We start from the raw sequence: 23,863 nt of genomic DNA, 5'->3' as shown, positions 1-23,863 counted from the left end.
GTGGGATTTGAACATAGGTCTTCCTGACTCCAAGCCTAGCACTCAATCACATATAAGAGTCTAGTGGATATAATTCTGGACTTGGAATCCAAAAACCCTGAATTCAGATCCTTCCTCTGATGCTTATGAATATAACCCAAAGCCCATTGGTATGAGACTCTTTTTTTCATTGATGGAGATCCATACCCTGTACCTACCAAAGGGAAGGGGCAAAGTTGGCAAGAGCAGAAGAGAGGAAACTCCTTCAGGCTGTGCAGTCACTTTGGGAGCTTTTGGCTTTCAACTTTAAGAGAAGAGATAGATGATGTCAACCTCACTTCAAGTTGCTGAAGGGAGAAGAAGACTGGGGGAAAGTTGACATGAGAGGAGCTAGTGGTCTCCATCGTGCCTCTATCCTGAGCTTGCTACCCTAGAGACTTAGGGTGGTACCTAGGAGTCTCTCTTGGTTGAGTTGAGTTACTTCCCTCCCAATGAGAGAGCTCCTTTACTATCTATTGTCTGCTATATATTTTCCTATGCATACTTTCTCTAATTTCTGGTTTACTATTGAGCTGGAAAACTGGTTTCTTTGCTAATTGCTATATGAGTGTTTATTGTAAAAGTGGTATTTGATGGGATGGGAGTCAAGCCTTGAGTCAAACTTGAGGTCACCCTTTCCCCATTAAGAGACAGAAGTCAGAAGTTAAGCTTGAATCTAAAAACCATATTGCCTCAATGAATGATGTTTAAAGGAACAGGCAGATATAATTCTAGCCTGGTACCCCTTCTCTCTGAGAAGAGCAGAGTGGCCAAGCTTCTGACTCCAACTTCCTGCTTCCCTTCCTGAGAGAAGAGGCCAGAGATGGCTATTCTGTCTCCCTTTGAGCTATGCAATGTGAGAGTTGGCCCTCACTGCACAAGCTTTGTGTCCTAAAGTAAGTCGCTAGGTCTTTCACCACAAAAACTCACTAATACTTATTTATAAAGTCACGGATGAGTAGTGTGCTATGCTAGTGGAGGGAGTTCTCACATGGGAGTCACCAAACTGATGGAGTCTCATGTCTTTCTTAGGTATTAGGCATAGGGCTTATGCAATAAAGCCCTTTCGTTCCTGTTCCTCATTTTGATCCTCACAACAACCCTGTGAGTTAATGCGGCCGGGCATAATTAAACTTATTTTATAGATGAGGAGGTTAAGGCACAAAGAATGATAAAGCTAGGATTTCAATGTGGGTCTGCTGGGTCATGGTGCAGTGCCCCTGTCTTTTCCACCGCACAGTGTCTTTCATTGCCTGAACTCTGCACTCCATGGGGGTAATTAAATTAATTGATGGCGGTGATAGCTAGCTAATATTACCTCTTGCTAAGGGTTCTAGAAATGCTGACGCAGATGGGTCATTTAGCTTTGCCTTTTAATTAAAAGCAAAAATATTTCCTCCCTTTATTCAGTGTACCAGGAACCATAAAAATGAGAGATAAAATTACTTAGATAATTAATCATATGTTGCTTGGTTATTAAAAAGAGTGACCTTAGATACTCTTCTAAGTCTCATTCAGAGTGATATTCTTGAGCTATGATATACGGTGACAGTTAGACAGAAGAATGTCAAGAACCAAGGATGATTTACTGCATTTATTATAAATATGGGGGTGGGGGTGGGGATGGGGAAGGACCCTAACGAGCTCTTGTAGCATTTCTGGCCATTATGATGAGGGCCTTGGCTAACTTCGCATAAACATTTATTATTTGTAAATCTCATCTAAGACATGCATAAGTCACAGTTTCTGTTTTCAATTTTGTATATTTTTGGGGAAGGGGTCACACTGTGACACTATGCCGATCTCTCCTGCCTACCCTTGCCACCACAATTTGATGTAAGATCTGCTAGGATTTCTGCCTGTACAGCATCGCTCCCAGGGTTTGGGGCTCCTTTCTGTTGAATGGTAGGCTCAAGAACCCAACCTTGTCGTCTGTCTCCTTCTTCGTAACGTCAGTCGTACTAACAGAGTTTGGGCCATTCACCCTGAAGTGGGGAAGGGAAGGGAAGAAGAGAATACCCATTTAAATATCACCTACTATGTGCCAGGCGCTGTGCTAAGCACTTTGTAAAAATGTTATCTCATTTAATGTTCATCTGGAAAGCAGGTGCTATTATTATCCTCATTTTACAGTTGAAGAAACTGAGGCAGGCAATGGTTAAGTGACTTGACCAAAGTCACACAGCTAGTAAGGGTCTGAGACTGAATTTGAACTCAGGGATTCCTGCCTCCAGGCCCAGAGTTCTATGAACTGCACCACCGGCTACCTCTAACTCATTATGTCTAGAATCTCATTTCCAGTGTTAGGTCCTGATGAGTACAAATAATGTCTCCTCAGAAGTGGTCCCATGTGTTCCAGTTCACACTATTTGAAGTGATAATTGTTTAAAATATGGTCACTGGTTCCAGCCCATGGAACTTCCATGGAAGTATGCAGTGGGAATTCATATTGTAACCGCTTCAGGGGGATTTATTATCAGCACTAATCAGGACCCAGCTATATATAAGGGCACAAAAAGTGAAGGAAAGGTTCCCTGGGGAAGCTAGAATGCCAGTCTTGGAGCCAGGAAAACCTGAGTTCAAATCCCATTCAGACCTAGTAGCTTATGTGACCCTGGGCAAGTCATTTAACCATTCTCAGCCTGTTTTCTCATCTGTAAAATGGAGATCATCTCCTCAGCCCTTTCCCAGAGGGTTTTTGTGAAAAGCAAATGAGATAATATATCTAAGTGCTTTGTAGAGCTTAAACATGTCATTATCATCTTCATTTTTTTTTTTTTTTTTGCAGATAAAAGCAACTACAGGTCCACAAGAGTAGATAGAGTCCTGTTTACAAGTTGACTTTTTTTAAACATCCTTTCTTTCCTAACTTTTTTGTATCTTGGACTCTTTTGACAGTCTGGTGAAACCTGTTCCTCTTCTAGGAATAATGTTTTTGAATGCTTAAAATAAAATAAATAGGATTACAAGGAAATCAGTCATACTGAATTATAGTTTAAAAATAGTTTTAAACCCCAGGTTAAGAACCAACCCTGCTGTAGGCAATTGGAGTTCAGCCTTTTCCCTGATCCAGCTCCCTCTCTGTGAGCCCTGAAATGTCTGCATACTTTGTCTAGTTCCACCCTATTGCTCTGCTCTGTCCAAGCGGAGGTTGCCTCTAAGTTCCTCTGGGAACTGAGGAAGGTGTGGATCTGGCCAAGTCTCCCTGTGCCTCCTCCCTGGTCACTTGAGTTGTATTCCTGGTTCCTATGGTTCTGTGAGGAACAAGTCTACCCTGGTCCCCAGTATCTACAGAACTCTCAGGGTCCACCTTGGATCTTGTGAAGAATCATTTCTGTTTCTATGGGCAGTGTCAAAGGCACCCTTTGCTTACCTGTTGCCAGTTAATTCTTCAAAACTGGCTGTATTTATTAATATATAGACCGAATAATTTAAAACAGATCCACAGAATGCACTCCCTCAGATGTATCTCGCACACAGACATATACAAAGGGAGGCTTTGCATGCCACAAGCACAAAGATTTAATCCCTCTTAGTCAGCAAAGTTGAAAATTCCATTACTCCGGGCAATCACAGAGCATGAAGGAATAGTAAATAATTGTAGGGAGCTCACACTTCCGTCCTTTTAGTATAGTCTTTGTAAACAGCTATGAAAGCCTTCTCCACATCCTGAAATGCTCTACAACCTACCCATGCTAACCAGGGTAGAGAGGGCCTTCTTCCAGCATGGTACCTGGCACATAGTAGGCAGCTAATGTTTTCTCGTTCAGTTCTTTATTCATTACTAACAGGAAAGATAGCTGTTCCCAGCCGTGTGCTATATCCTTTGGTTTCACTGTGAGAGACAGATTATTGAGGTGAATGATAAGTTATGGATCTAACCCAGTGCAGCAGTTCTAATGTTCTTAGTCAACAAGCATTTATTAAATGCCTGGTTCAGTGAATAGAACCCCAGGCCTGGAGTCAGGAAAACCTGAGCTCCAATCCAGCCTCAGACGCTTACTAGCTGGGTGACCCTGGGAGAGTAAGTTAACCTCAGCCTGCCTCAGCTTCCTCATCTGTAAAAAAAAATGGGAAAAATAATATCTACCTCCCAGAATTGTTGTGAGGATCAAGTAAGATAATGATTATCAAGTGCTTAGCATAATGCCTGGCACATACTAAATGCTATATAAATGTTAGCTGTTATTATTATTATTTTTAGCAGACATTGTGCAAAGGTCTTTCTTAAGGACAGAATGGCTAGAATGTCCCTATCATCTTTTTTCTTTTTGGAAGCCATAGAAAAGGACGGAGAGTGTGATAGGATAAATATCTACCAAGGTTTCCACACAACCTGGGTTAGACGCATGCCTCCCTCTAACCTTAACAGCTCCAGCCCCACCCCTCCCCCATTCATTCTCCCTAAAAGGTGACAAAACTGTTCCTGAAACATAATTGGCTTCTGCCTCTCTTGACAAAGCTTCCTGGTCACCTCAGGGCATATAAAGTTCCATCCATGTGAAGTCCAGGCCTTTCAGACAAGGCACTTGCCTAGGTCACCTACCACTTAGAGACCTAGCTCTAGACACATTTCACTTTGCTTTTCAATCATTTCTTTACCATACCATCCATGCCATCATATATATATATATACACATATATATATATCCCTTGTCCCCATTGCCCATCTCCTTTCTGGTTCTAGAACTGTAATCAGATCAGTTCTGTCATTGCTCCTGGAAAGGGACATCAGTATACTTCCCTATGGCTTTCTTTATTTATTATCTGTGTAACTTTCCAAAATGTTACTGCTTGATGAAAAACCACCTAAGTCTCAGTGCTCTGCTCCCTCACCAGACCTGTTTCCAGTTTCCATAAGGAGCAGGGGAGGCCACATCTACCAAAGCTGAAGCTAACTAAGTTTGATTGTATCCTTCCTATGTTATAGCTAAGTAAACTTTTTTTGTCAACTGTTCAATGACCAATGAGTATCTCATTTCATCCCAACCTTGCATCTGAACTAACAGTGAGCTGGGTTCAGGCCCAACCCTATTAGAGAGAAAGCAAAGCAGACCAGGGCAGGGCAGGGCAGTAGCAGCAGATTGGCAAGCTCTTTAGAGCCTCATACCCACTGAATTATTGTAAATGTTAAGGCATCTACAACATCCTGGCCTGGCTTAGCCCAGGATTTAAATGGGTTGTATTTATTTAGGGAACTCGGTTGGCTGACAACTCGAACACATCGTTTTTATTTTGTTTAAATAATCTTTACCCTGTAATTTCTCAAAGTAAATGCCCCTGTTTAACATGAGCTTTAATCTCTTTCCCCAAACATTAACAGTGTTTGATTTATGGATGTTTTTCAGCTGTGGCATTATGGAGCTATTAAACAGATGTTGTTCTTAGAGCGTGTTGCTTGTGACCTCGTTCATACTTAATATCATATGGATCGAACATGATAACCTTGGCATGACATTGGATGTGTCCTGTGCAGACAACTCTTACCAGACATTTTCTGTCTCTTATGCTTCTTGCCTAATTAACAAGAGAATTCAAGATCTGTGGCACTCAAAGGGACATTGTCCAAATTGTGCAAGATGAAAGGTACATGATGAAGCATTCATGGGATTTATCCCGAGTCCTAGCTCCTTCTGCTCCTTTGCCCAGCCCCAGGCTCCATCCCAGGAACCATGTGTGGGCTTAGCTCCTTTTCCTAATGGCTGCTTCTACTCATGCCCAGTCCCAGGTTCTGATCCCTATGTTCTCAGTAACTGTATCATTCATCCTGTACCCCCATCTCAGTACCCCCGCCTCATTTCCTCCGCAGCTCTAAATACTCAATCTGTAAAGCCCAAATAAACAAGTGACAAGCATTTATTAAGCACTCGCTATATGTCATACATTATGCTGGGCCCTGGAGATACAAAGACAAAAACAAAACAGTCCTTGCCCTCAAAGAGCTTATATTCTATTTGGGGGAAATAATAACAACAAAAAGAAGTAAATACATATAGACCAACCACTTGATGAATTCTTTGGCCATACTATTCTGATGGGCAGTTGTCTTGGTCACCTGCTACATGGAGAACTAGCTCTAGACACCTTTCAGTTCGCTTTTCAATCTCTTTACCATGCCATCCATGCCATCACAAATATATATATATATATATGTATGTATGTATGTATGTATATATGTATATGTGTATGTATATATATCCCTTGTCCCCATTCCTCATCTCCTTTCCAGTTCTAGAACAATAATCAAATCAGTTCTGTCATTGCTCCTGGAAAGGCATATCAGTATCCTCCCCTATGGCTTTCTTTATTCATTATCCCTGTAACTTTCCAAAATGTCACTCCTTAGCCACCACTCCCCTGTAAATTTTGTGTTCCCAGATAAGAATGTAAGCTTCTTGAGGGCAGAGACTATTTTCACTTTTATATCTGTGTCCTCAGTGCTTAGCACGTAATAAGCATTTGATAAATGCTTTTTCATTCATTCATCAAATTCCATGGCAGTTCATGAAACAAAGAAAAATTATCTTCAGTCTTGCTTGCTTCCTCTTCTAATTCCATAGGAGCAGGGGGCAAAGAATCACACAATTGTTAGACTGTCTATAAACTCTTAGTTGTTGATACTCTAAATGTGCCAACAAATTGACATACTACTGGAGAAACTGAGTCACATTAATCTTGACATTCCTTCCATAGATGAAACCAGAATACAAAAAGAAGTTGTAGCTAAATGAAAAAGTAGCTCATGGGTTCTCCTTGAGGACCCCCCCCCAAAAAAGGAATGGGTAGAGTTAATCTTATTGTGTGTCCAAAGTCAACAGGAAACATCATTTCATGAGACATTCATTGGTTATCTATTTTTCAGTGCACATGTGAACTATTCTCCAAAAAAAAAATGCCGTGAAGATAATTATAGTTTTTATACGCTGACAATCTCTTGCAGTATAGATATTTCATGAAGTACTTGATCAGACCCTCCAAATTAAATCAATATGTACTTTTGAAACTGAGTGACTTAGGCAAATCATGCTCCTTATTCATGTGGAAGTAGCTCCTGAATCAATTGTCTGTGTATAATCATACCATCCACTTGCTAAAGGAGAGATAAAAATTAGTATGAAGCTAGAAGAAAGAACAGAAGTTAAGGAAAATAAATGGCATGCAATTTAAATAGTTCAATCCTAACTTAGAAAAATATTGCTAATGAAACAGAAAAAAGTATATAAGCATAGACTAATAATTTCATATAGAAGTTTAACTGATATGTCTATTGCCATAACAAGGAGACCATAAAAGCCTAAAAAGCAACTTAATTTAAAAAAAATACTTGGCTTGTTTTCCAAGCAGAAAGATGTAGCAGCAGCCAATGTCAACAGTAGCTCAAAACATAAAATTGTTTGTAAAGTCTTATGCAGAAGGATGATGGAAGATGATATAAGCAGTATCATCTCAGAAACAGGAAGAAGCAATAGAATGCAAAGCCAGGTTTAAGAATATTCGACTGAGCAAAAAATCATCCTAAGAAGGGGCAGCTAGGTGGCACAGTGAATAGAGCTCTGGCCTTGGAGTCAGGAGGACCTGAGTTCAAATTTGGCCTCAGACACCTAACGCTTACTAGCTGTGTGACCTTGGGCAAGTCACTTAATCCCATTGCCTAGCCAAAGCAAAAACAAAAATCATCCCAAGAATTTTTAATTACAAAATAAAAAGAAGATGACAAATTGAACAAAGGAAAAAATCTACAAAGACTTTTATAACCAACTTTTTTCACCCTCAAAAATAGAAGAGTCAGCCATAGGTAGACTGTAACATCAACCCTAGATGATCTTATATAGCAGATAGATTGACCTTTACACATAATTTCCCATCTGTATTATAAAACTTTTATGAAAATCATCTATATACACATTGATAATTCTGTCATTGATGATGGAATTACTAGGCTTTCACAAGTGGTAGCCAACAGTAGACTACATTTTTTACTATCACTTAATTGGCCAAAAGATGTAAAGAATACAAGGTCCCAATGTGTTATTGTCTTCCAACGAGGTGTCAACAATCCATATAAGCGAAGGGTTTTTGTTTGTTTTTAAGATGAGGGAGACCTGTCTAAGAAAGAGCCGTTAGACATAGCAGCGAAGAAGCTAGGAATTAGAACCTAAAGAGCAGAGATAAACAGGGGATGATAGTAGAAGCCATCTTCTAGAGGAAACCGGAGTCAAGGATATAAGGATCCAGACTGGCCTTGGTGAGGAGAAGGAAAACCTCTTCTTTAGACTGTATTAAAGGAGAGAACTGGGGATGATGATGTCAAGGGGTTCTGAGATGGAGAATAGGGAAAGAGAAAGACCTCTGTTTTCTTGGTAAAATATAAGGAGAGAAGGGGGAGGGGCTCCTTTGAGAGGTTTGAGGGAAAAATAGGTTTGAAACAACTAATGTGGGAAATGCTATAAAAGAGCCAAGAGCTTCTAGCTTTAAAATAATAAAGAGAAAAGAAAGAATATGTTGATAGTCATTTCAGTTAAAGATAAATGAGAATGTCACAAAATTATATTTAAGTCTATCTTTTTCAAACTTTGCTTGAGCTTTCAAAGATAGTATTTTTAATGTTTCTATGTTTAGCTATTTTAATATTAATTCAAAAATATTTATTATACACATCCTTTGTGGAAGGTACTATGCTAGGCACTAGAAATAGGAAGTTGAAAAGTAAGGTAGTCCTAGCTCTCAAGTAGTTTACAGTCTAGTAGTGAGGATGAGACATATAAACCAATATAATAAAAGTCAGAAAATGATTTAGTATATAGGACAGTTGTATTGAGTGGCCTGTTTGGATTCAGGGAAGTGAGAGAGGGAGAGAGACTTTCAGCAAGGAAGTGGTATCACCAGGCATTACCTCAGCCACCATGTTGAGGAATCAGGAAAGAACTTTGGAAGTATATGAATAAAATCCTTTACCCTCCAACTTGCCAGCTCATGAACACTGTCAGAAACCCTGAGGCCCTTCCCCTCCCAGACTGATTTTTATTTTTTAAACTAGGTAAAAGTGTCCATTCTTTGCCTCATCTTTACCTAGCCTTAATCACTGAATGGGCATTGCCTCAGACAAACTGAGAGACCTTAGCTTAAAAAGGGCAAGGCCTCCAACTGCATCCAGGGCCATCTCCAGTTGTCCTGATCTATATCCTGCCACTGGACCCAGAGGGCTCTGGAAAAGGGAGTGAGGCTGGTGATTTTGCACAGCCCTGCCTCACCTAAATCCAATTCACTTGCAAGTCATGGTCATCTTCAAGAACAAAGGGCAAACAGCAACAACCTGCATGGGGAGAGGGAGTTCCTCACTGGAAATCTGATGGCTCTCTACACTGATAAATTACCCACAAAAGAACAATAAAGCAACCACAAAAAAGTGTGTGTGTGTGTATTTGGAGAGGGGAGTCATACTGTATCAAACCTGAGGTTGACTTTTTTTTTGCATTTCAGTAGTTTTATTGAAAGGTCACTTTCTTAGTACCAGAACATAATGGTGCTTCATTAAGTTATGTCACCCAATTTAAGTTTGCTTTGATGAATTAAAAAAGAAATTCTTCAATGAATCAGGTGTTTAGGAGTAGCTAAAGAGTATATCTGCAAAATGCTTTATAAAATGAAATATAAGACATGAGGCATACTCTGGTTTTTTGGTTTATCTTTAAATCTTTAAAGAAGAGGTTTTCCTTCTCCTCACCTAGGCCAATCTGGATCCTTATATCCCTGATTCCGGTTTCCTCTAGAAGATGGGTTCTACTATCATCCCCTGTTTATCTCTGCTCTTTAGGTTCTAATTCCTGGCTTCTTCGCTGCTACCTCTAACAGATCTTTCTTAGACAGGTCTCCCTCGTCTTAAATATAACGTCAAAGGGAAATTTGAATTAGTTATAGCTATTGTGGAAGTTAAGCTCTATGTTTTCTAATTACTCTATATCAGTTTAAATACATTAATCTACAACTAGCCTTAAGTGCTCCAACTACCACATAATTAGTAGATTAAATTGCTACTCACTTGAATCTGGGTAGACAATGCACTTCAGTCTCTCTAAGTTGAGTTGTTGCAGGAGCATTATGACAACAGCATACAGTTCAGTCGTTTCAGCCGTATATGACTCTCTGTGACCTCATTTGGGATTTTCTTGGCAAAGATACTGGAGTGGTTTGTGATTTCCTTTTCCAACTCATTTTACAAACGAGAGTAAAATAGTTTACTGAGGGTTAGGTGACTTGCCCAGGGTCATACAATTAGTAAGTGCCTGAGGCCAGATTTGAACTCAGGAAGATGAGTCTTCCTGACTTCAGACCTAATGTTCTATCCACTTCACCACCTAACTGCCCTTCCCCATTTGTATTGCTTTTAAATGCAAAGCTCTATAGTACTAACCCGGTCCTGTTTCATACCAATGATAATCCTTATTTAAAAGCCCTAGAGTGTTAATATCATATAGTGCTTTAGAAAGGCATAGCTAAGGTTTCAGAGCAGCAGGCCATAGCCTGCTTATATAAAAGAAAATATAAGGGTTGCTTATATGATAGAAATTAATTTTTTCTAAGGGGCTAGATATTGAAATAAAAATTTTTCTATATAAAACTATATTGACTCTTTTTTTTTAAGGGAATGAGAGAAAACCAGACCTGAGATAGTATATGTGTGTGTCTGTGTGTGTGTGTGTCTGTTGGTGAGGCTTGGAGGAAGAAGAACTAAACCTCTGATTTCATCAGTATAGGGAGCTCCCAGTGTGGTATTCCCTCTACCATTGTAGGCTGTCACCATCATTACAGTCTCAGAAGGCTTCCTGAGCCACTGAGAGGTTAAATAAAGGGTCACACAGCCGTTGCTGTCAGAAGAAGAACTTGAACCCAGGTGTTCCAGACTGGGAGGCCGGCTTTCTATTCACTACGTCACACTGAATCTATTGATATCTACAGGTACACTTAGAGGTAGAAATCAAAGTACCAATTTTTACCAATATTTTCTTTTTTGTAGCCATGCCCTGCTTTGCATGCCTCTTTGGAATTTTTCTGGCAAAAACTTACTATTGTTTTAGGTTTTGGTTTTGTTTTTGTTTTTTTCAGATAGAAGGGTCCTAGAGATCATCCATTCAATCCCCTAATTCTATAAAAGCAGCACTTGAAGCCCAGAGAGGTTGTGATTTGCCCAAGAGCATCCAAGTGGTAAATAATGCCTCTAAAGGTGATGTTCTCTCCACAACAGCCCAAGTGGATACTTACAACAAAGAGATAGATAGATAGATATGAATAGATGGATGAATAAATGAATGGATAGAATGATAGGTAGAAAAAAGAAAGATAGAGATAAATTAATAGATGGATGGATAAATAAAATAGATAAATATATATATAGATGAATAGAGAGTTTCTAGCAATAATGAACATCATATGAAGTGCCTCTGTCAAAGACTAGAGACTGTCTTCATGTCAATATTAAACTATTATACATTACTCTTCAACATTTCATATGCTAAAAAAAAGACACATTTCATATGCTGGAATGGTTGCTTTCCATCTGGTTTGGAAAATTGTTGACTTCTCTTTACTCCCCCTCCCCTGCCCCAATTTCATCCTTTGATGGTTATCCCAGGAGATCAATTGGACATATACCCTTTCACTTACATGGTAACCTCTTACCTTTTCAGGCAGCCTATAAGCCGTTGCTGAAGCAGGTTGTGGAGGAGATATTGAATCCGGAGAGACCAGATCATGTTGATATTGAACACATGTCCTCAGGCCTCACTGATCTTCTTAAAACTGGATTTAGCATGTTCATGAAGGTAAAGCAGCCATGTGGTGATAATTTTCTGTTCACAGGCCCCTCCTCTGCATGACAGATGTGGTGTACAAAGAATTGAAATGAGAGTGCCCCATTAGCACAAGGGAGCTCTATTCAAGAGCTTTTGATGTTTTGTTTCTTTTATAATCAAGAGATGTTTGTGTCCATGAAAATTACAGACTAAAAAGTGGGATAGTGACAAGTCCTAGAACCATAGCACTGCAGGTCGTATGTCATCCCTATAATTTCAGGGTGAGCTGGCTTTTTCTAAGCAGAAGGAGCCAGGTGCTGTTGATTTACATGTTCTCTAAGAACATATGTTATTCCTCTGCTCTAGATTCTTCTGTGGCTCCCCAGTGCCTCTAGAATCAAATATAAACTACTTAACCCAGCATCTAAAGCCCTTCACAGTCTAACTCCTGTCCATCTTTCTAGATTTATTTCACATTACCCCCCTTCAGGCATTCTACAACTAAGCTACTTGCTGTTCCTGAACATGGCATTGTTTCCCATCTCCATGGCTTTACCCAGGCTGTACTGCCTACCAGGCTTGTGCTCCCTCCTCCTCTCTACCTCTTAAAATCTATACTCCTTAGAATCCTTAACTTCCTTGGAAGAAGCCTTTTCTGGTCCCCCAGTTGGTAGTGTTCTTCTCCCCCTCAGATGCCTTGGATATACTCATCTCCTTAACACGATATGACTATTTCCCAGTAGAATGCAAAGTCATCAGGCATCACAGTAATGCACACATGTCATCCCTGCTTCCTAGGAGACTGAGGCTAGTGGATTTCTGGAGCTTGGAGTTTGGAGCTTCAGTGGGCTAAGCTCATCTGGTATCCACTCTAAATTCAGTATTAGTAGGGAGATCAAAGTGGGCCCAGGCTGATGAATAGCCCCTGTATTGTAGTCTGAGAAAGAAAGAGACACCAAGTCTTTTTTTTTTTTTAAAGCAAATTCCTTGAGTTCAGAGACTATTTTTCTCTTTCATCTTCCTATACCTGGTTCCCAGAAAAAATTATTTGCAACTAGTAGAGGTTTAATAAATGCTTGTTGAATTGAATTGAATTGTAGATGAAGACTTTTTTTTTCTAAGCTCGTTAGCAGCTAGATGATGCAGTGGATACAATTCTGGACCTCGAGTCAGGAACACTGACTTTAGACACTTACTAGCTGTATGACTCTGGGCAAGTCACTTAATCTTTGTTTGCCTTAGTTTCCTCAACTGTAAAATGGTGATGATAATAACAGCACCTACCCAGTAGGATTGTTGTAAGGGTCAAATGAGATAATATATGTAGAGCACTTAGCACAGTGGCTGGAATATAGTAGGCACTATATAAATACTTTTCCCTTCCTCCCCCATCACCAACACTTGGCTAGTTGTGAACCATGTTTTGGTGTAAACTAAGACCATGTACCATTTACCTTATTGACTTCATTCGCTCAACAAACATTCATTAAATACTGAATATAAGAAATATACTGTTCAGTAAGGAGAATGAGGAGTGGCTATGTTCAGGTTCAGGTCACTTGTCTGACCAGGCTCCCACATCATCACTCCCTTGACAACTACTCCTTTTTCTGCTCTACAGAAAACTTGCTGATGAAATCTAGAATTTCTCTAGTTGTTATGGGGAAGGAGGGGTCAGGCATGTTCACACATTAAGCCACACTGGATGTAAGGATAAAGAGAGAAAAAATCCTTTGTTTAATCTGCTCCTCCACTTCCATTAAAAAGACATTGTAAAGTTGCTAAATTTAAATGAATCTAAACAAGATGAGTGATAGATCAAAATGGGTATATGATTTACACATAAAAGGTGATAATATAAGCAAATGAAGAGAGCATGGAATAGTTTATCTTTCAGATTTATGAATAAGGGAAGAATTTAGGATCAAAGAAGATTTAGAGACCATTACAAAATGTAAAATAGATCATTTTGAGTATATAAAATTAAAAAGTTTTTGTACAAACAAAACCAATGCAACCAAAATTATATGGGGGGGGGGATTTTTGCAGCAAGTCTCTCTGATAAAGGCCTCATTTCTCAAAGATATAGAGAACTGAGTCAAATATAAGTCATTCTCCAATTGATAAATGGTCAAAGGATATGAACAGGCACTTTTCAGACAAAGAAATCAAAGCTATCTATAATTATCTGAAAAAATGCTCTAACTCACTATTGATCAGAAAAATGAAAATTAAAACAACTCTGAGATTCCACCTCACACCCATCAGAGTGGCTAATATGACAAAAAAAGGGAAATGTTAGATGTTGGAGGGGATGTGGGAATGCACTAATGCACTGTTGGTGGAGTTGTGAACTGATCCAATCATTCTGGAGAGCAATTTGGAACTATAGCCAAAGGGCTATCAAATTGTGAATACCCTTTGACCCAGCAATACCACTACTAGGCTTGTATTCCAAAAAATAAAATTTTTTTTTTAGGATTATTTTTAAAAATGGAAAAGAATTGGAAATTGAAGGGATGTCCATTAGTTGGGGAATGGATGAACAAGTTGTATATAATTATAATGGAATAGTATTGTGCTATTAAAAAAAAGACAAGCAGGATCATTTCAGAAAAACCTGGAAAGACTTACCGATGAACTGATGCAAAGTGAATTGAACAAAACCAGGAGAATGTTGTACACAGTAACAGCAATATAACTCAATGAAGAACTGTGAATGACTTAGCTATTCTCAGCAAACAATGTTCCAAGACAATCCCAAAGGATTCTTGATGAAGCATACTATCTACCTCCAGACAAAGGACATCAGATTGAATACAGACTGAAGCAGGCTATTTTTCATTTTCTTTCATTTTTTTTCTTTTATTTGAGTCTTCTTATACAAAATGACTAGCATGGAAATGTTTTACATAATTGCAAAAAAAAAAGTTTATGATCAAAGCTGATTTAGAAATGGCTCCCATATCAGCACCTTATCATTTTCTATCTGTTAAGGTATTACCAATTTTTTTTTTAGGGGGGAGGGTGTTATTCATCACTTTCCATGTTCAGAGCCTTCCAGCTTTCTTTCTGAATAAAATATTCATCATATATATTTAAAAAAAAAAGGATGAGTGGTAGACCTAAATGTTGACCTCCCTCCTGTACTTTGCCAGTGTTCCAATTATAATAACACTTAGAAATTACAGGGTGTTTTTTCATCTTCAAAGCAGTTTTGAAATTACAAATTAATCTGCATTGAAGATCTTGCCTTTTTGAGAAATTAATCTTCGTGGAAGATCTTGCCTTTTTAAGAAATTAATCTGCATGGAAGATCTTGCCTTTTTGAGTTCATGAATGTACATGTGTTCCTGGAAAAGCAGTGCCCTCCCAGAACTGAAAGAGAGAAACCAGACAAAGATGCTGATGTGGTGAAACCAGAGAGTGAACCAGCCAGGGGCTTCCTCTCATGATGCTGCCAGTTTCCATAAGCTTCACAGCAGTATACACATCTGTTGTGTGCCTCGTTTTCTTTCTCTGGTTGTGTTGGTTGTTGTTTTAAAGTTATCCAGATCAATGTTTCCAGAATAAATAATAATAGCCAACAGCACTCAATGTGCAAAACACATCTCCTTCAATCCTCCCAACAGCCCTGGAGGATAGATCCTAGATTACCCCCATTTTAGAAATGAAAAACCTCGGGCTGCCAGAAGTGAAGTCTCATGGAGTGGAAGGAGCATTGAATTTAGAGTCAGAGGACCTGGATTTGAATCCTGTGTCTGCCACATATTTCTTATGTGACCTTCAGCAAATCACTTAATCTCTAGGATTCCGTTTCCTCCTCAGAAAAAGTGAAGAGATCACCCTGGATGTTCTCACAGGGCCCTTCCATCTCGAAAGTTAGGATACAGTGAATTTGACCATGGCTTGTGCTGTGTGTCTGAGGTGTGAATGAAAACCAGATCTCAGGTCGAGCACTCTTTCCCCCACCCTTCCTTGCCTCTTAAAAAGTGCTGAAGGGCTTGGAGTTGAGTGTGACTGAGTCCAGGGTCAGCCTGGCTTTCTGAAGCTTAGCTAGTCTTCCCTTTTCTCAGGGCTTCCCAGTCTAGCCATGCCTTCAATATGCTCCTCCCCCATCTACAAATTGGATTTTGCTCCTGGAGGGAAAGATTATTTTCCTCCTTTATGTCCTAGACATGAGATCTGCGAATGGTAGAGGTATTCGGATGTCTTTTGTCCCACTTCATGTGGCATCCCACTTTTCATAGCCACCTCCAGAAAGTAACACTTTAAAATCACACCTTTTTCAAGTTTCCTCCTGCGCCTGTGAGCCTTCCTGTTTCCCAGTCCCAGAAATACTAAAGTGAGTGTCATCTTGGAAAACATTCTGGGACCCATTGGGCCAGGATTTCATTTATTCCTTGTTTCTCCCCCACTGAACCACCTTCTGGAAGAAGGGCTTATGAAGAAATGCCCCAGCGGCTTGAAACTGATCTCAAAGAGGGGTTTCCAAGTAATGGATTTAAGGAAAAGGCATTCTTGCCCTCCCAGCAGCTGTCATGAGCTGTTCCTTAGCCCTCAGCTGCCAGGCGCCTCTTCTGTCAGTTGCCAGGAGTGCTTCTCATCTGTCAGCTGGAGATTTAGAGGGCCATCAGCACACCCCACAAAGACATCCTTCTCACCAGCTCCGGCCCCCACCCAGATCCTTGTTCTATTTTTCCAAATGGGTGTTGTCTACTGGCTCTGCCATACTTGTTTCAGAGAGCCTAGTCAGCAAAATAAGTTCAGGCCTACCTTTCCAGGAAGTAAAATAAGTCAGTCAGGATTTAATGAGAATCAGGCAGTGGTCCTTTCGGGGGCCTGATTGTAATTTGCTAAAAGGCCATGCTGAAAAATGAAGGTAATTTTCATGAAGGAAAGATTACTTACACTTCTCATATCTGAGGCTGAGCAGTAGGAAGAGGAAATCAAGGGTAGATGCAAGTTTTCCATCACTCTTTACCTTTCCAGTACTTCTTAGTACTTTTTATTTAATTCCTCATGTTGCTATTCATTGACTTTTGGAGCAAAAAGGAACCTTAGGGACCCTAGGATCATAGATTTAGAGCAAGAAATGGCATTTTAAAGGTCATCTGGTCCATTCCCCCATTTTACAGATGGAGAAACTTAGGCCCAAGTAGGCTATAAAACTTGCCTGAGGCCACACTAGTGATAAATGACAAATACACTTTTACATAATCACAAAATTTTGAGTTGGAAGGGACCTCAGAATCCAGGTAATGTAGGAGTTTTTACCCTTTTTATGTCTTAGATCACTTTGGTAATCTAGTGAAGCCTCTTGACCCCTCCTCAAAATGTTTTTGAATGTGTAAAATAAAATACATAGGGTTATAAAGGAAAAAATTATATTGAAATATAATTATCAAATACATGTGTGTGTATATATACATACACATACATATATGTGTATATACATATTTGTATATATGCATGTGTGTACGTGTGTGTATGTGTGTGTGTTAAAAGTTCACAAATCCCTAAAGGAAGAACTTCTTATCCCATTGAACCTGCATCTCCAAGGAATCCCTCCTGCTACAGACCAGACAGTCATCCTCCAGCCTCTGCTTGAACATTCCCAGGGAAGGGGAGCCCTTGACCTCTGGAGGCAGCCCTTTCTGCTTTGAGGCAGCTCTCACTGTTAGGAGTTTGTTTTTTTTTTACCTGACATCAAATCCAAATTTTTGTATTTGCAACTTCTATCCATTTTTCCTGGTTTTCCTGGCTAAGCGTCCCCAGCTCCTTAACCCATCTTCTGATGGACAAAAGCTTTTTGTCATCCAGTTGCCCTTCTCCGGGTGCTTTCCAAATGAGCACGTTCCTTTAGGATTATGTATTAGTAGCAAGTGCTTCCTATATCCACGTTCTATCTGTTCAGCTTAACTTAGAGGCAGCTTGGTAGTATAATGCTGGACCAGGAGTTAGGAAGGCCACAGTTCAAATCCAGCCTCAAACACGTACTAGCTGTGAGACCCTGCGCAAGTCACTTAACCTTTGTTTGCCTGTTTCTTCATCTGTAAAATGGGGATAGTAATAATTATGTGACAATTAAATGAGATCATAATTGTAAAGTACTTAGCACAGTGCCTGGCACATAGTTGTTACTATATAAATATTAACTATTATTATTGGTACTACTAGCTGTGTAACCCTAAGCAAGTCATTTAACTTCTATATGCCTCAGTTTCCTCAACTGTAAAATAGGGATAATAATGGCACCTACCTCTCAGGGTTGTTGTGAGGATAAAAATGAGATAATATTCATAAAGCACTTAACACAGCGCCTGGCATATAGTAAGTACTACATAAATGCTGGCTATTATTATTATCTGACTCAGTATGGTTGATAGGCATACGAATCATCTCTCAGAATCCTGGTGTTGCCTTCCCTTATGGGGCTTCCACTTGGGGTGTGTTGGCAGGGCTCTGCAGCAGAGTACAGATGCTCTGCCTTTTGACTTTGCCTCACCCATTATCTTCTTCCTACACCAGCAGAATGGAAGCCGGGTTGGCTTTGTTGTTTTGGGGGGTTTGGGGCAGGGGTTGGGGGGATCCTCTCTTGTTATTTACAGCAGTTTCTGCTGCTGCTCTGTTCTGGAGCTGGGATCAACTACCCTGCTTCCTCTTCAGTGAAGTCATACATACTTCTAGCAAAAAACAAGACAACAGAATTTGATTAAATGATCCTGGCTGGAGTCTTTCTATGATTAAGGAAAGTTAGTGATTGTTGGAGACACAATGGACAGACTTTCTGGCATGTTTCACTGGGATAACCCCTGGTCCCCCTCAGAGCCCTCTCGGGGGACAATACAAGAAAAGCAAATAAAGAGTTCCCCAGGCATGACATGACCTGAAGAGGCAGCCAGGGCTTCCCTGGACACAAGCTCAGCCAGAAACAAATCCATTTTCTTCCAGTCACCGAGTCGTCCCTTCTTTGCTGCAGCCCTCAAATTGAAGGCAAGGTTTCTATCTGCTTTGCTACACTGGTTCCCTTTTAAAAAGATTTCCAGACTCGTATGGTCTGATGCTGAGTGAAGTGAGCAGAACCAAGAGAACGTTATACACAATAACAGCCATGTTGTACGATAACTAATATTGATAAACTTAACCTTTCCCAGCAATACAGGGATCTAAGACATCTCCAAAGGCCTCGTGATGGAAAGTGCTATCCACATCCAAAGAAAGAACTATGGAGTTTGAATGCAGATCAAAACATACTATTTGCTATTTTTTTTTCTTCCGTTGAGTATTGTTTCCTCTTTCTGGTGGTTCCTCCTATTGGTTCTAATTCTTACTTACAACATCACTAATGTGAAAATATATTTAATAGGAATGTATATGTATAGCCTATATCAGATTGTGCACCTTCTTGGGGAGGGTGGTGGGGAGGAAGGAGGAGAAAAATTTTAAACTCAAAAGCATATGGAGGGGGCAGCTAGGTGGCACAGTGGATAGAGCACCGGCCTTGAAGTCCGGAGGACCTGAGTTCAAATATGATTTCAGACACATAACACTCACTAGCTGTGTGACCCTGGGCAAGTCACTTAACCCTAATTGTCCCCCCCCCAAAAAAAGCATATGGAAGTGATTGTTGATAAATCAAAATAAATTAAGAAAAAATAAAAGATTTTTAGGCAGTTGGGGTTAAGTGACTTGCTCAGGGTTACACAGCTAGTATGATTTCCAATATTTTAAAAATCAGTGTTCATTATCTAAGATGATTCAGATATGATCTTTCCTAAAGGAAGAGAGATGAATGAGTGATCTCTCAGGATCCCTCCCAGCTCTAGGATTCTCGATAGAATTCAGAAAGCTGGCTTCCCCTCAGGCTGAAAGCCTTCAGTGTATGGAAAACATGTACTGCCAGGGAGCCGGGATGCTTCCTACAGAGGTAAGTGATTGATGAACCTTTGAGGAACCCTGTGTCTCTGGGCAGTAGTATCATTCTTCTTCTGGAACACATTCCCCCCCCTTTTTTTTGTGAGGCAGTTGGGGTTAAGTGACTTGCCCAGAGTCACACAGCTAGTGAGTATTACGTGTCTGAAACTGGATTTGAACTCAGGTCCTCCTGACTCCAGGGCCAGTGCTCTATCCACTTGGCTACCTAGCTGCCCCTACACATCCCTCTCTCAAACAGCCCACTTGTCCCCTTCCTTATTTGTGGAGACCTGGGCCAACTCCTCTATGCTGTAGGGATCCTTAAGGAGAGATGCCTAGGGACAGCTAGGTGGCACAGTTGATAGAGCACCGGCCCTGAAGTCAAAAGGACCTGAGTTCAAATCCGGCCTCAGACCAAGCACTTGATACTTACTAGCTGTGTGACCCCAATTGCCTAAAAAAAAAGAAGAAATGCCTAGAAATTGGAAGAGAGTCGACAACGAACCAGACTCCCAAGATACACAGCCAGAAACCCCAAAATAACTTTGACTTCTAATACTTCTTAAGATTTTAGAAGTATGTTTTCTCTTTCCAGATGGTAGAGTCTCCTGAGTGTCTTGGACTGTGCTTTGAATGCACAGATGCTTGGTGGGGCTTTGGAGACAGCTCTGAAGGCAGCTTCTGGGCTGCAGGGAAATGGAAGCCTTGGTTCCAGACCCTTTGAAGTGGATCCAACAAATTTTTTTTTTAAGAATGGTAAAATTTCTCCAGGCAGGGAGGGTGCCTTTGTATTTGTTTCTCAGTACTGAATGACTCCTTCATTTCAGAGGGCAAGAATGATGTGGCAGCCTGTTTCTCTCCTTGCTGAAGTCAGAGGTTTTTTCTCCCCATCGCTGCCTCATTCTGCAGTTTGCCGGGATTCATTTCTTTAAATTATTTTGGCCTTCTCTAGCTGAGGAACATTGTGTTCTGGTTTTGCCACTTGAAAAGCAAATGGTCTCTTGGGCAGTATCAGACTGAATTCAGTTTGTTGGGTTGTTTTGTGTTTCCTTGTAAATTGCACAGGCCTGTGTGACATGCCAAGGATGAAACCAAGAGGTCTTTCCCTCCCCTTCCTGGGTTCAGAAAGTTGACTTAACAAGCCTGGCCCATGTTCAAACTCTGTGAGACCAGAAAGGCTGCAGTAATGAAAAAAGAGGCAGACAGGCGGCCCGCTGTTTCCCTGCATGAGATATATATATATATATATATATATGTGTGTGTGTGTATATATATATATATGTATATATATATATTTGCTGTGTTTTTGAAAACCCAGCATGCTTCCTAGTTCACAGGAAACTGAGTTGTGGTGTTTTGCTCTCCCAGATGTACTCCATCAAGGCCCCTTACACACGGTGATCTGGGGAACAGAGGAAGGCTATGAGCCACAAGTTAGCATGTGTGTGCCTCCCTGAGATACTGAGAAAGTGTTTCAAGTCAACTGGAGTCTGATGCTCGACCAAAGGATAGACTGTGGTTAGCCACATAAAGCTCTTGGCTTCAAAGGAAAAAGCCTTTGGGGTTGTACTATCAGTTGGAGGAAAAGAGTACTGGCAAGAACTCACATTCTTCAAGCAGCCTCCCATTCTGTAGCCAGAGGAGTGCTCTACTCCAAACGCCTGGGCCTCTGCAGCGCCTTGGGCTCTTCAACAGAAAAGTTAGATAGCAATCAAATTAATAAATCAATAGCATACCTCAGCCCTTTTTGCTACAGCTTTAATTTAATTTAGGGCTTGCATGTCTAATAGGCAGTATGCTTTATGTGCATTTCTGGAATTTGTGGTTTGGATTTTGGTCTCCTGAAAAATAATATCTTTTTATATAGACTCCATGTGTTTGGACCCAGGCTTGTTTTGACTGAAAGAAATGATTTGTCAAGATGTTTTCTCTGCAGAAGTTGCCATAAGGGTGTGTTTTATCTAGCGAAACAATGCAGGGCTAGTTTTCCTCTTGCTAGCTTCTTTTTTTAACAAGTTTCCTGTTTAAGGTGCTGTTGCATTTGGTGCATCCACATTCGTGGCTACAGAGGTAGATTTTTTTAAAAGCCCAATAAGGGAACTACGGGGTGTCTTTTGGGTTTTTTTTGTTTTGTTTTGTTTTGTTTTTAGTGAGGCAATCGGGGTTAAGTGACTTGCCCAAGGTCACACAGCTATTCCGTGTCAAGTGTTTGGTCTGAGGCTGGATTTGAACTCAGGTCCTCCTGACTTCAGGACCAGTGCTCTATCCACTGCACCACCTAGCTGCCCCTCTTTTGGGGTTTTTGATGTTCAGCCAATAAGTCAACCCAATTCTCTAAAATGGCAGCAACTGGGGAGACAGTCACCCACACAAACTCAAGGGGACACAGTAAAAGTATAATGGTAATGAACTCAGGGGAGAACCACCCACTTCTCTCCAATGCAAAATTTATGTCCCCAAGCTATTTCTGCACCTTGGCTCCAATGATACCACTACCAGGTATTCTCCAAGGGGGTCAACATACAGTGAAAGAGCCTTCTTATACACAAATATTTGTAACATATTCTTAGTGGTAGTAAAGTAGATGCTCATCAGTTGGGTAATGTCTAAACAAATTGTGGCATACGAATGTAATGGAATATTATTGTGCAATAAGAAATGGTGAATATGAGGAAATTAGAAAAACTTGGGCAGACTTGTATGAACTGATGCAAATTAAATCAAACTGGAACAATTTCCACAATGACTGAAATAATGGAAAGGGAAATAATTGTAAAAGATATAAGTACGTTAATTGATGCAACCACCAATCTCAACATAACAATAATAATAGCAATGATAGCTAGCATTTATATTGTACTTTAAGGTTTGCTAAGAATTTTACAAATATTATCTCATTTGATCCTCACAACAACTCTGGACACTAGATACTATTATTATCCACATTTTACCAATAAGGAGACTGAGGCAGGCAATGTTTTAGGCAAGTGACTTGCCCAGGAGCACAAAACTAGTAAGGGTCTGAGGCCAGATTTGAACTCCTGTCTTCCTAACTCCAGGTCCATGCTCTATGTAGTATGATACCATCTAGCTGCCTCTAAGAGCATAAAAGAGAGCATAGTACAGTGTAAAGAGCACTGGCTTTTGGGATGTTGGACATAGATTCCAATCCTGCCTCAGGCACTATCCTTCTGACCTTGGTCAAGTCATTTAACCTCCTGGACCTTAGGCCCCTCATCAGTAAAATGAGGGGTAGGTTTAGACCAGATGACCTCTAAGGTCCCTTCTAGTTATGATCTTATAGCAAAACATGTCTCCCTCTTCTCAGCATAGAGATAGTAAGCTACAAGTATTTCATCAGGAATGGTCGACATGTTAGTTTAGTTTAATTTTCTTTGTTATAAGGAAGAATGCTGTGGTGGGGAAAAGTTGTTGGGAAGTGATATGTTAAGGAAAAAAATAAAAAAAATTTATTTAAACAAAAATATTTAAAGGTTAATAAAATGAGATTCATTATTATTATTACTATTGTTACCTCCCTTACAAGTTGTTTTGAAAATGAGATGAGAGTAAAGCACTTTGGAAACTGTAAAATAATCTATGATCATAAGGAATTATTATTGATAATCTTGAATACATTTACCAATCCCTGATGAATTGTCTACTTTACCCCATAGAATAATAGTATGACCAAACTAAATAGAGCCTGTAGTCTATAGTGAGAGAATAATATTAGAGTTTGGTAGAGTAGTAAAGTACATTTCCATCTAATTTGGTTTAGGCATATTCTATGCAAATTTAACAAAAGCGCTATTTTCCAACAAGAACTAGGTAACTGGCAGTATTTTTTCTAAAAGATGACAAAACTAAGGGCTTTAAGAGATGGAAGTTAGTTTTGTTTTGTTTTGTTTTTAATTTCCTTCATTTCCGAAAGATCTTCATTAAATTGGTTGGGAAAAAGTGTCGGTTGCTTCCTGGGTCACACTGGTAGATCAGTAACCAAGACAGATTTGTCCCAAAGAGAGCATTCAGTTTGGGGTTTATTGTCCTTTCTGTTCAAAGGCACTGTAGCTAATGTTGTCATTTCCTGTTGGATGACTCATCATCAGTGAAACCCAATGTGGGGAGATGATTGAATG

At 40.0% G+C, this 23,863-nt stretch overlaps 1 protein-coding gene across 2 annotated transcripts in view; it reads left to right on the top strand.

The window, feature by feature from the left end:
• Window positions 1–23,863, top strand: part of SCFD2 (sec1 family domain containing 2) — a 414,713-nt gene that overhangs the window by 371,953 nt on the left and 18,897 nt on the right. For both annotated transcript variants that reach the window (XM_027836564.1, XM_027836563.1), the window contains exon 7: window positions 11,703–11,837. In XM_027836564.1, the coding sequence (XP_027692365.1) occupies window positions 11,703–11,837 (135 nt within the window). The remainder of the gene's footprint in view (window positions 1–11,702; window positions 11,838–23,863) is intronic.

This window comes from Vombatus ursinus, unplaced genomic scaffold (genome assembly GCF_900497805.2).
Source record: "Vombatus ursinus unplaced genomic scaffold, bare-nosed wombat genome assembly UNPS02014818.1, whole genome shotgun sequence".
In the NCBI taxonomy this organism is placed as follows: Eukaryota; Metazoa; Chordata; class Mammalia; order Diprotodontia; family Vombatidae; genus Vombatus; species Vombatus ursinus.
This window is presented reverse-complemented; position numbering and strand designations above follow the sequence as displayed.